At 39.9% G+C, this 13262-nt stretch overlaps 1 protein-coding gene across 10 annotated transcripts in view; it reads left to right on the forward strand.

Moving 5' to 3' along the window:
- ATXN7L1 (ataxin 7 like 1) overlaps positions 1-13262 on the forward strand; it is a 197761-nt gene that overhangs the window by 150228 nt on the left and 34271 nt on the right. For 9 of the 10 annotated variants that reach the window (XM_037889154.2, XM_037889156.2, XM_043551717.1 and 6 more), the window contains 2 exons: positions 3972-4255; positions 12586-12668. In XM_037889154.2, coding sequence (XP_037745082.1) covers positions 3972-4255; positions 12586-12668 — 367 coding nt within the window. Of the gene's footprint in view, positions 1-333; positions 488-3971; positions 4256-12585; positions 12669-13262 lie in introns of those variants that run through there. The other variant, XM_037889160.1, reaches the window with a different exon arrangement.

The following is a 13262-nucleotide window of genomic DNA, read 5'->3' on the forward strand; positions in this document are numbered from 1 at the left end:
ATTTTTTTCCACCACAGAATTTGGCCCTCTTTGACAGTTGCATCTAATTAATACCAGATCTGGATATTGGTATGCTACACAATTCTTTTATGGTTTGATATGTGTATGATTTATATAAATCTCAAGGCTCTGGATGCTTTTGCCATATTAAAACCTACGATCACACTGATAAAACAAAAATTCCTAACTCTTCAAAACCAGGGAAAGGGAAGGTGGATGTGCTCCAGCCACAGATCCCAGCCCTTCAGTCACACATTCCAGCTTTCCGCTCACCTTCCTCAAAAGCCTGGAGAAAGAGAGGTTATGCAGCATGCCCTGAAGATCAATAGACTTTTGGGCTATTTTGGACCAAGGTTCCAATGTTCAGGGCCCCTCACAGAGAATACCCTGTCAGCAGCTCCTTCTCTTTCAAACTAAGGGAACTCCAGCCCTGGCACCTCTGCCAGCTGCAGCAATGCAGCATGGGAAGAGGCAGTTTCTCACACAGGTAAGTCCTAAGTCACTTGGTGCTTTGTATGAAAAATCCAGTATCTTGAACTCCACTCAAAGTCAGGAGGTAGCCATTGCACATCTCAGAGCACTGGCAACTTATGCTCCTGGCAAAAAAACTCCACTTAACAGACATATTATGTTAGCATATTTCAGTTTCTATCTTGATTCAGAAGAAGATGCACAATTAACAATATAAAATTTTTGAGAATGAGCACAATTGTAAACATTCTCTGCTCTCTTAAAATGTTTGCAATGATAATGTCCTTAGTTAATAAACTTGATTTGTGCTTCAAAAGAAACATTTAATAAAACTGTGATAAGGGGAAACTTTGTGCTGTACCCATCCAGTTAATGCATTTTCTTTTTAACTATAGTATGTACACAGTTTAAAGGTCTGTAAGACAATGATTAGACTAAACAACTTCTTATACTCTGACTCATCAGAAGTATCTGTGTCTGGGATGGCCTGGTGCTCTAGGTTATCGTGGGGGTTAAAATTAAAGGCTAGCTCAGTCTTTAGCACCCATTACTGGATAACTAATGTGATGCTGATTTTTAAAAAAAAGTCTCCAGAGGCAATCAGAAGCCGGTAAGCCTAACTTCAATATCAGGCAAATTGGCTGAAACTACAGCAAAGAACAGAATGATCAGACATATAGATGAACACAGCATCTTGAGGAAGATGGTTTTTGTAAAGGGAAATCATGCCTCACCAATCTGTTAGAATTCGTTGTGGGGGTCAAAAAGCATGTGGACATGGGTGATCCAATGGACATAGTGTACTTTGATTTTCAGAAAGCCTTTGACAAGGTCCCCACATCCCTGGCAATCATGCTATAGGAGGGAAGGTCCTCTCATGTTTACAAGGTAGAAAACAAAGGGTAGGAATAGATGGTCAGTTTTCACAGTGGAGAGAGGTAAATAGCAGGGTCCCCCAAGGATCTGCAGTGGGACCAGTGCTGATGAACCTATTCATAAATGATCCAGAAAAAGGGGCAAACAGTGAGGTGGCAAAGTTTGCAGATGATACAAAATTATTCATGATAGTTAAGTCCAAAACTGATTGCAAAGAGTTAACAAAAGGAGCTCACAAAACTGGGTGACTAGGCAAGAAAATGGCAGATGAAATTCAGTGTTGATAAATGCAAATTAATGCACATTAGAAAATATAATCCCAACTGTACATACAAAATGATGGGGTCTAAATTAGCTATTGACTCCAAGATCTTTTTCTTGAGTGGTGTCATGGTTAGTTCTCAGAAAACATCAGTTCAATGTGCAGCGGCAGTCAAAAGAGCTAACAAAATGTTAGGAACTATTGGGAAAGGGATAAATAAGAAGACAGAAAATACCATAATGCCGCTATGTAAGTCCTTGGTATGACCACGCCTTGAATACTGCATGCAGTTCTGGTTGCCACATCTCAAAAAAGTTGCATTAGAATTGGAGACAGTACAGAGAAGGGCAGCAAAAAAGATTAGGGGTATGGAACAGCTTCCATGTGAGGAGAGCTTAAAATGCTGGGGCTGTTCATCTTGGGAAAGAGACAACTGAGGGGGATATGACACAGGTGTGAATGGTGTAGAGAAAGTGAATAAGGAAATGTTATTTGCCCCTACACACAAACCAAGAGTCATCCAGTGAAATTAATAGGCTGCAGATTTAAAAAAAAAAATAAGAAAGTACTTCACACAATGCACAGTCAACCTGTGAAACTTGTTGCCAGGGGATGTTGTGAAGGCCAAAAGTATAACAGGGTTCAAAAAAGAATTAGATAAGGTCATGTAGGACAGGTCCATCAATAGCTATTAGCCAAAGATGGTCAGATGCGCAACCCCATAGTCTGGCTGTCCCTACACCTCTGACTACTGGAAGCTGGGAGTGGATGACAGGGTATGGATCACGGAATAAATTGCACTGTTCTCTTTTGGAACCAGCCACTGTTGAAAGACAGGTTTCAGAGTAGCAGCCATGTTAGTCTGTATCCACAAAAAAGAAAAGGAGGACTTACGGCACCTTAGAGACTCACAAAGTTACTTGAGCATAAGCTTTTGTGATGAAGTGAGCTGTAGCTCACGAAAGCTTATGCTCAAATAAATTTGTTCGTCTCTAAGGTGCCACAAGTCCTCCTTTTCTTTTTGTTGAAAGACAGGGTACTGGGCTAGGTGGGCCATTGGTCTGACCCTGTGTAGCCGTTCTTGGCCAAGCAAGCAGAAGCTGAGAAAGCAGCAGAGGTGACACTTGTACTTACTGGTGAAGATTTGGTCTGCTATATAAATATCCCCTTTGATTCATGTTTAGGAACAGCTCTTGCAGTTCAAGGACAGTCTGTCTGGAATAATGCCCCGAGAGCATCACCAGAGAATTTGCGTGCCATCTGGATGTATATTTGGTGAAAAAGTAGTTGAGCACACCCTGTCTGACAAGAGGAATGCCTCAAAGAGGGTGGGGCAAGGAGTGGAATAATGGAGATGTTTTCATTATGGCTTTTTAACAATACCTGGGCTTAAAGCTCTGTGCCTCTTTATCATGAATGTTATCTATCTGGATTTGTTTTCCTGGGGAGGGCTTGAGCTGGCAGGCAATATGAGGATGGATGTTGGATGGATGGACAAAGAATTGTGCGTCTTCACTATATGTCTGCTCATTTGCATGTCAGCCAGTAAAGTCAAAGCATTTTAGGATTAAAATAAATTTCTTTATTAAACTAAAATAAATCCGATCTTGCTCACCTCTTGCTACTGAATTGAGAATGTTACATTTGTTAATGCCATAAATATACTGTTAAAAAGGTCAAATTATACAGAGCTCATTATTGCTGAGCTTATTCTAGAAAGGACAAATTAAGCTGATTGTTTATTTATTAATTCTTAAAATTGTATTAAAATATATTTTAGGGTCTGCTAAACTCATTAGGGAGACTGTTAAAGTTGCCAGGTTCAAAATGTGACTTCTTTCCCTCTAATCCCCAAAATACATATAATCTTTTGGGACCCTTCCAAGCAAGAGAATGTTCTATGGATATTTATTAATTAATGTTAATACTGCCAATAGCAAAGCACACAATCATGATGAACACTGTACAGCAAAAAAAAAAAAAAGTGTTTGCCTATTATTGGAGGAATAAAATCTTTATATAAAAAGACTAATTTTAAATTTCAAGATTCCAAAGAGGAATTATAAATAGTGGGGAAAATGGATCTTAAAAAGGAAAAGTATATACCTTGACCCATATAATTGGTTCTCAAAACTTCCATGCTTTGAAAAATGGCCATTTATGTAAATACCTAATTGAACGAAATATTACATGTTTGCAAAGTATCTCATTTTTAGTCTGGTTCCAGGATATTATGTGACTTCATTCAGATGTTCTTATATAACTGTGTCTAATTCATAATAAAATGTAGAAATAAGTTAAAAAACTGTAAATCCTGTGGTACAGAAAATACAACTTGAAGGCTCTTTCTTTGGTTTTGCAGTGTTCCTGTTCCTGTAGTCAGTCTAGAGAAAATTCCTAACCTAGTGAAGGCAGATGGTGCCAATGTTAAAATGAATTCTACAACCACCACCACCATCACCTCCTCCTCAGCCTCTTCATCCACCATACCTGCTCCAACTTTGATTAAATCTGCTTTGACATCTAAGTCAGTGCCACCATCACCAGAAAAGATTCTGAACGGCAAAGGAATTCTAGCTCCTTCAATAGACAAGAAACACCAAAACGGCACTAAAAGCAGTAACAAGCCTTACAAAAGACTTTCAGGTGAGTGATATTGTACTGCGCCTTTTGAGATAGTCCATCATTCTTCATTAATAATTTTTGTAGCTGAGGAGTAATATATTGTAATATGCTATAGCTATGTTTTACTGTAAGATGCTGTTTTTAATATGAATAGTTAGCCTGCAAGCCCTTGCCATATGGATAAAATATTTCCTTAACAAAATACAAGTTCATTTTGGCTTAGAATTAACCTGGGTGGTTAACTATTTGTCCTCAGTTGACCAGCAGATAAAATGTAGACTATCTAGGGAATAAATGCAGTAAAATAAAAGGGCAACAGGCTCTCCCTTTTTAATTTATTTTTAGCCATATTGAACAAATTTGCTGCAAACCAGTGTAGTAATGATCAACTTACCAAGATTTAGTATTGTTCTCCAGTCACTCCAACTGAATACTTGAGATTTGAGTTAATGTATATCTTGTAGCTGAGGGCCCATGCTGCCAGGTGGCTATAATTCATAAAGTTGTGTGTAAAAAAGCCAAAAATGTCTGAGAACTTAAATATTGGACAGTAACAGACTGTGAATCACAGTGATGATTAAACCTGGTGATATTCTAAACAGAAAAAGCTCTCTACCTTACTTGAAGCTGTTTCCATCACTTCACACTGACACAACAGACATCGTAGGGCTTCAAAGTGGAGTTATTGTGTGTGCTGGTTTTGTCGTTGGGTGGGGGATTGTGTTAATTTGTGTGTGGGTTGTGTTGTGCTGGGAGAGCAGTGTGGATTTGTTTGAGTGGAAAATGAGAGGTGTATGCTCTGACAAGAGGCTATGTGAGTTTGGGGTAGCTGTGTGTGCTGGTTATGTTGTTGTGTGAGTGGTGTTGATTTGTGCCGGTGACAGTTGGGTGCATGAGTGTGGCAGTTGGGCCACATAATCTATGCAGTGTCCCTCATTCAGCCAGTGAAAATGTGCATGCAAATTAGCTACAGAGTAAGGGTGGTGATTGGTTGAGTTACCTCTGGTATCACAATGGTCTGAGTCTCTTGACATGGCATAGATACATGCCTTCTCTAGTTGTACACTGCATAGGTGTAATTTGTAAAGTCAGAATGGCTGAGAACTTAAAAACTGGACCGTAACAGGCTGCAAAACCCAGTGATGATTCACCCTGTTAATAATCCAAACAAAAAGAGCTCTCAGCCACGTTTCTAGCTGCTTCCATCGCTTTATACTGACTCAGCAGACGTTTTAGGCTTCAAAATGACTCACGTGACATTCCTGGACTCTTATTATATACATGTGGTTAGTTCAACTGAGAAACATAACTTCTGCCACTTGCAACGTGTCCATTGGATGTGCCATCAGTAAGTGTCTTTCATGTTAAACATCATGCCTGTACTAATGAATGAGCTTTTCAGGGATATTGTTATGTGGCTCCAGTGTGTTAGTTGTGTAGCTGTGCAATACAGTGACTCATCTTACTCTCAGGAAATGCTTACAATTTTGCATTGTTATACCTTTAAAAGGGACAAAAACGTAGAGTATATGCCGTGTACAACATTCTGTTTTTAATTTTGGTAAGAAGGCAGTATGATACAAAAACGTCACCCTAATCTGATGGGACTTCACCCTATCACACTGTAAAATAATTTTTAAGCTTTTATTTTTTCTTAAATATCAGGAAATACTACACAGATTTAGGGAAGAGACACTGGTGCTAGGTAAATCTTGTCTCTCATTTCTTCTTCCACCACAAGTGAAGAGGGCTGCACATGTGTACATCCACACACAGAGAGCAAAACTGGGGTCTGGTTTCTCTTAATGGGGAGGAGGAGGTAGGATTTGGGGAGGCTGCACAATCTGTGGTCAAGACCTGCGCAATCTTATCTGTGGTGAGAAGGCAGAATATGGGCCTGTTGATCTGTCACTTTGCAGATCCACCAACGGAGCAAGAGGATAAGCATCATGGAAGAAACTGGAGCTCAAGGGTGCAGTAGCAATTACAAAGTGCCCACTGCTTTACAGCCAGAGGGGAGGATTTTTCCCCAGAGCTGAGCCAGGCCAGTTGCAGGACTCTGGGCAGAGAATTTGCTGCCAAAAGCAGAAAATACATTTTTGTTCTGAATGAAGGAAAACAAAATGTCTGAGTTAGGTTTTCCAGCAAAAGTAACTGAATCAGGTTTACTGCATCAGAAGCTGCACAGGGCCTATTCATCCATTGGCAGCACACTGAGATTTGGGCAGGAAATTTCTTGTGTGAATTGAAAGTCTGATTTTCCTATTGGCAGTGCTATACAGATTAGGCTGTGCGCTTGATAGAAAGTTAATTGATTCTGTTTCCCAAATGTGTGTTGTGACACCACTGATTAGTTATAAAATAATTTATAAAGGTGAATGCTATTATTTGTAATTGAGTTTAAAGTATAACCCAGGTTTTTGTAGACTGAATAACGTTGTTGTTTTTTTAATTTTCTCACATTTGGCAGTTAGTATCATGGCCTTGTTAGAATGGCTTGACTCCAAAACAGTGCAAGGTGTGTTTTCTAAGACTGTGTGTGGTATGGAAGAGTGCCATTGCGCTAAAGCATTTAGTATGGTGTCTTCTTTCTTAACTAGTTAAAGGTGCCTCACAGGAAAACTTTTTTCCTAAGGTTTTGACCATACCAAAATTCAACAAAGCTGAAAGTACTTAGCATAAAATGACTCATTTATCTTTTTTCACCTAACGTTTCATTTACTAGGATCTAATTTATGATTCCAATGAACAAATACAGGGCATTGTGTTCTACCAGAAAACAGTTTAAGATACCAATGGAAAGAATGGTTTAAGGAAACATTAAAATTTTTAGGAGCTTAAGTTCAAAATTCAGCTTAGATCTCTCTTCCCTGGACAATGGGAGCTTGTCTTCACTGCATTGTTAGCTCAAGCTGTGACTCAGGTCTTGCCCCTAAGTAGACAACAGGACAGACACACTGCATCTCTAGCTCAAGTTAAGTGGTGCTTTAAGCTCAAGCTAGCTGGTCGGTAAGGGGGCTGCATTGAAGCTCAAATGCTGCTGATGCTCAAGCAAGTAGTGCGGTGGGGATGCAGCAGCTCACAACTCATCTGTTAATCTGATCACTCTGTGTAGCTCGAGTGCTGTTTCGCAGTGTGGTTGCTCTCACGCCACTCTCACTTGACCTAGGCTAGCTCCAGTGGAGTAGCTCGAGTGAGCTAATTCAAGCTAATTCTTGCAGTGAAAACAAGCGCTAGCTGATGGGCTCAGTCTTCAAACTACCAGCCTTGCTCCACAGACGACTGTAGGGGTTGTATGCACTGATGTTGTATTTATAAATATTTACTGTATATGCAACAGTCATTAGAGTGACTAATTATTCTGAAGAAGTCATCACAGTATGGGGCCTTCTTTCATATTGCTTAACTAGGGCTATAGTAGGGCTAGAGTAGTTCCACACTGGCACCGACTCAGCAAATTTTGCCAGTTCACCATATCTGCCAATATATGAAAATTTGCTTGGGGGAAATCTCCAAATAGGCTAGGACTCTGTCGTCGTACTTTGTGGTCATTCTGGTGGATGTTAAGCTATTTTTTCACATGAATATCTTGATTGCCGGAGCCACAAAACTGATAGTTTTGAGGTTGTTCTTTAAAGATCTGTTCTGTTACCAGACCTAGAATCCACTAAATCCTGCCTTCTCTGCCCCACTTATTGATGCATCACCATGATACAGTTTGTGATTGTTCATCACAATAATGCAAGTAAAGTAAGTTGTGAGAACATATAAATGTTTTATACAGGTTGTCCGTCAACGCGGTTGGTTTCCCACCATTATTGCACACAATTCGGCACAGGCTGAGCTGAAGATCTGAGGGTTAGTAAGAGATTCTTTGGAATATACCCAGGACTTAATATACTTGTTTTACACACTAAGTGGGCAGGGTAATTTTTAGGTTCATCTCAGTCTCTTGCTGCAGAAGTGGAGCCAGTCATCTCAGTCCCGGCAATGGACTTAAACTGGTTTATATCAGTTTTACTTCCTTCTCACAGCCCTGCCCTCTATCTTTACCCTACATCCTTGAGTGAGGCTAAAGCTCTTTCTATGGCTGAAGGCTGGTTCTTGTTGGTGGTCAGGGATGCTGCCCTCCTCCCTGTGACAAAGTCTGAGCAGGGAGAGAGGTAGCCCGCCTGGAGAGCTGCGAGAGGCAGTCTCAGGGATCAGTGTCCCCTAGCAGCAAACTGGAAGAACTGAATCTGGAAAAAATAGCCTTTTTCCATTCTAAATCCCATTTATGGACAAAGCTAAAGAACTGGAAGCCCCATCTAGATAGGACTATCTGCTGATTTGCAAGCTGTGGCTATAGGTCATAGAGTTTACTCCCTCCTCTTCGTTCTGCCAAGACTATAATGTTGCTTTAAGCCACCCCACTGCAGCTGCTCCAGAGAAATGCTTGCACTCTCCCATTTTGGAGGATCAGAGTGTCAACCCTGCAGCATGCCCAGGCTATGCCAGTGCAGATCTGTGACGATCCAAGGTCACATTTACAACTGGGACTCTGACCTGACATAATGGATACTCTTACTCTCTGGGAATCCAAGAGCTCTGTTTTTATCATTGCTTAGCAAGAAGGTGGTGATCTTTCCACTTAGACATGGACATCACCATAGAGCAGTTTGGTGTACATGGCTACTCTTGGAAAGATTGCTCAACTACAAGAATCTGTGGTTTACCTGCTTACTTAGCAGTGTTCCTTGCACAGAGTATATTATGTCATTGCTCTGTAGGTCATACAGGCTTCCAGTTTTTCTGGCTGCAAATCAGGATGTTGCCTCATATCTCTAAAGCCCTGCATAGTTTGGGACCTAGCTGTCTTAGTAACTGCCTTTTTCCTCATACTCCATCCTAGTAGTTTTTGATCAGTCAGGATTTTCTGACAGTTCCCAGTTTTGTGTGTTCCTGAGGCTGGAGGGCTAATGTTTTTAGTGGAGCATTCTTGGTTGTTGAATTTGCTTCCATGTTGGTCCTACGGTCTGAGCTTATGGGTGTTCAGGGCATATAGCAAGGCTTGTCCATTCACTCCATCTTTCTCTTGTCGTTCTTTTTAGTTACAGTTTTGTCAGTATAGTTTGTTTTAATTTTGGGGGGCAAAGGAGGAGATTATGTAAATGAGCCTAGAACAACACATTATATACATTTAACAGCATAACTTCAATAGTTGACTCATACAATTGTCCTGTGAACATACATTTTGATGTATTAAGTATTTCTGTAGTTTCATCTTATTTAGTGTACACACAAGCCCTTTAGTGTCTGCTATGCGTCAAGGGCCACAGGAGCATCTACTACTCAGGACAGATTTCATTGCCATTGTAGTTTTCCAATAGTGATGGTGCTGACCACCATTTCAGGTGTATGTACCTGCTCTGGAATGCCTTGTTATCTCCTCTTTCTGCCATGTCCCTTTATCCAGGGGTCAACAACACAAATACTAATTTAACATTTTGTTTATAATTAAGTTCTAAAAAATATGTATAACTCAGTACTCAGATCTGTCAGTCACTAGCACATCTAGGAAGTAAGTGTTGTCTACCTATTGCAAGTAGTTGGAGTCAGAAATCATATTCTACTCCCAGCTCTGCCACTGACATGCTGTATGACCTTAAGCAAGTCCCCTAACTTCATTGTGTGCCTCGGTTTACCCATCTTTAAAATGGGGATAATAATTCATACCCTGTCTCAGCAGGGATGTTGAGATTTATTGTTTGTAAAGCATTTTTGGATCGTAAATTAAAGGTTCTATATAGATTTAAAGTATTTATTAGTGGCATTCAGAAAACTGCACAATTGTACAAACATAGAGTTGAGGGAATTGTTGAATGACCGAGCTATTTTCTCCATTATGTATGTGACAGTGGAATTGTGATAAATGAAAGGGGAGGGGTCACTCCCTTTTATGGACCCATCCAGCCAGTTAGCTATAAAAAGCCCTCTTAGTAGCTATTCTTTACTTGCTTTACCTGTAAAGGGTTAAAAAGTCTCCCTGCATAGGTAAAAGGAAGGGAGTGGGAACCTAACCAAAAAAGCCAATGGGAAGGCTAGAACTTTTCAAAATTGGGGAAAAAACTCCCCCTTTGTCTGTCTGTTGTGGTTCTCCGGAGAGAGGGGGACAGAGCAGTGATGCTGTAAAAAACTTTGGGCCAGGTATGAAAATCATGGAATATCATGGTTGGAAGGGACCTCAGGAGGTCATCTAGTCCAACCCCCTGTTCAAAGCAGGACCAATCCCCAATTTTTGCCCCAGATCCCTAAATGGCCCTCTCAAGGATTGAGCTCACAACCCTGGGTTTAGCAGGCTAATGCTCAAACCACTGAGCTATCCCTCAGATCATACCTAGAAACTACTCATTTGAAACTTTAGATATGTAAGTAGATCAGGAAATGTCTAGGAAGACGCAATTCAGTTTGTCTTTTTTTTCTTTATGGCTTGTGGACTCCTCTGTGCTAACCCCAGTACTTTTGTTTTGCTTGTAACCTTTAAGCTGGACCTCAAGAAGCTATTGTGATGCTTAATCCTTGTAATTGTTTTCTTTAAAAACCTAGCAAAAATCCTAAATTCAGATGTATTTTATTTCTCTTTTTTTAAATAAAATTTACCTTTTTTAAGAACAGGATTGGCTTTTTGTGTCCCTAAGAGGTTTGTGCACATGTTGTTTAATTAGCTTGGTGGCAACAGCTGATTTCCTTTATTTCCGTTCTCAGCTCTTCCCCGGAGTGGGGATGAAAGGGCTTGAGGGTACCCCACAGGAAGGAATTCCCAAATGCGCCTTCCTAGGTTCTCAAAGAGGTTTTTGCACTTGGGTGGTGGGCTGCCCATCCAAGGTCAGAGAAAAGCTGTAACCTTGGGAGTTTAACACAAGACTGGAGTGGCCAGTATTAATTTTTAGAATCCTTGCGGGCCCCCACCTTCTGCACTCAAAGTGCCAGAGTAGGGAATCAGCCTTGACAGGAATACAAATAGCTATGCATATATCTATCAAAACAGTGGGGAGGTAGGTATAAAATAAGTATGTGTTCATGTTTCTGCTACAGTGCTGTAATATAAAAACTAAAACCTATGTTATACATAAATTGTGGGTGAGACATACAAAATTAAAAATGGTAGTAAAATAGGTAAACCTAGTACAGTTAGCATTAAATATACTAAAACAAATCTCTCAATGGATGTTTACTATTGCTAATAATATTTAGAACTCAGGTAACTTCTTTCTCTTTTCAAAATGCATTGCAAACTTTAAGTAAGCTTCTCAGTGCCCCTATGAAATAGGAAAATAAGAATTATTAAACCCATTTTTACAACTGGTGAAGAGGGGACAGATTTAGGCCAAAACTTTCAAATGTAGCTGGTAATTTTGAGTGATTCAAATTTTTAGTGTACAGCTTGAGATATCTATGGCCTGATTCTTCAGAGGTTCTGCTCACCTGCTACTCCCAGTTGAAATGACTGAGAGCTGCAGCATACAGTCAGTCTTAAGCTGGGCACCCGAAGATTTGAGACACCCAAAATCAATGGCCATATGGAAAATTTTGGTCTTACTGGCCACAGTGATAGTCATACAGTAGAACCTCCTAGTACGAACTGACCAGTCAACCACACACCTCATTTGGAACCAGAAGCACACAATCGGGTGGCAGCAGAGACCAAAAAAAAGAAAAGGCATACATAGTACAATACTGCGTTAAACATAAACTACTACAAAAATAAAGAGAAAGCAGCATTTTTCTTCTGCATAGTAAAGTTTCCAAGCTGTATTAAGTGGATGTTCAGTTGTAAACTTTTGAAAGAATAACCATAACGTTTTGTTCAGAGTTACGAACAACCTCCATTCCCGAGGTGTTCGTAACTCTGAGGTTCTACTGCAGCTGGAATTTAATTCAAATACTTGGCTTAGTCTGGTACTTGGACCCTTCTATCAAGCCCCATTCTCTAGCCCATATCTCTGAATGCATTAATGACACAACCTCCTTAACTACTACTCCCAAAAGACCTTTTGTCAAGTGAAGCTTTCCCTAGTGTAATAGCAAGTTCTCTGAATTCTGTATGTGAAATCCTGTTTTTACTGATGGGTGCCATGTGCAGGGAAAGGAGAGAACAGAATTGTCTCAGCCATGCATGTGGTACAAGAGATGCTTTGCTGGTATAGGTCAGGATGGTTCAAATTGGGCCTGGGTGAATAACCAGGGACAGCTTACTGCAGCCCCTTAAAAAATATGTATTTTCTAGGAAGCAGTCTTAATTGACACATCCATTTAAAAACATGTATTTTTGAGACAATCTTTTCTTTTCTTTTCTTTTTTTCCCCAAACAGAAAGAGAATTTGACCCAAATAAACACTGTGGAGTACTGGATCCTGAAACAAAGAAACCTTGCACAAGATCACTCACCTGCAAGGTACTTTTCTCAGAAGATAAAATATCAGATGCTTTGTTATAGTTTAAAATCCCACCATGGTAATTTGAGAGGTCATACCTGCTCCTGTCTTAGAGACTATGGGTATGGTATTCAAACACTTTCCACAGGTAATTCTTGCTAAAGTAATTCTATTCTGTTTCTTTGGTGAATCAGAGCATCTACATCAATCCACTGATATTTTTGACAAAGGTTTTCCTTATCATTTGTGATGCAAAGGGCATTACAGTTTATTTACAGGCACTCAGTAGCATTGCTTTAAACATTGATTTTTGGTTAATATATGCAGCAGCACTGTTACACAGTCTCCTTATAGTAAAGATGAAATTCATTTTCTTATAAATAATTTGAGATCTGCTTATATGGCTAAAAGACTCACATGACTGAAACAACAGAGTAAGACACACATATATCTACTGCTGTTGGTCTGTAGAGGGGAACAGGGCAATGTGCTTGAATATCTACCCTTATTTATATTTATACATTTGCCAGTCCAACCAGATCTAATTATTTATTGTAGATTAAGGGCTGCAATTACAATGCTCTAGACAGAATATTAGTAATACTGTTTGGCTT

The sequence above is a fragment of the Chelonia mydas genome, chromosome 1 (genome assembly GCF_015237465.2).
Source record: "Chelonia mydas isolate rCheMyd1 chromosome 1, rCheMyd1.pri.v2, whole genome shotgun sequence".
NCBI lineage: Eukaryota > Metazoa > Chordata > Testudines > Cheloniidae > Chelonia > Chelonia mydas.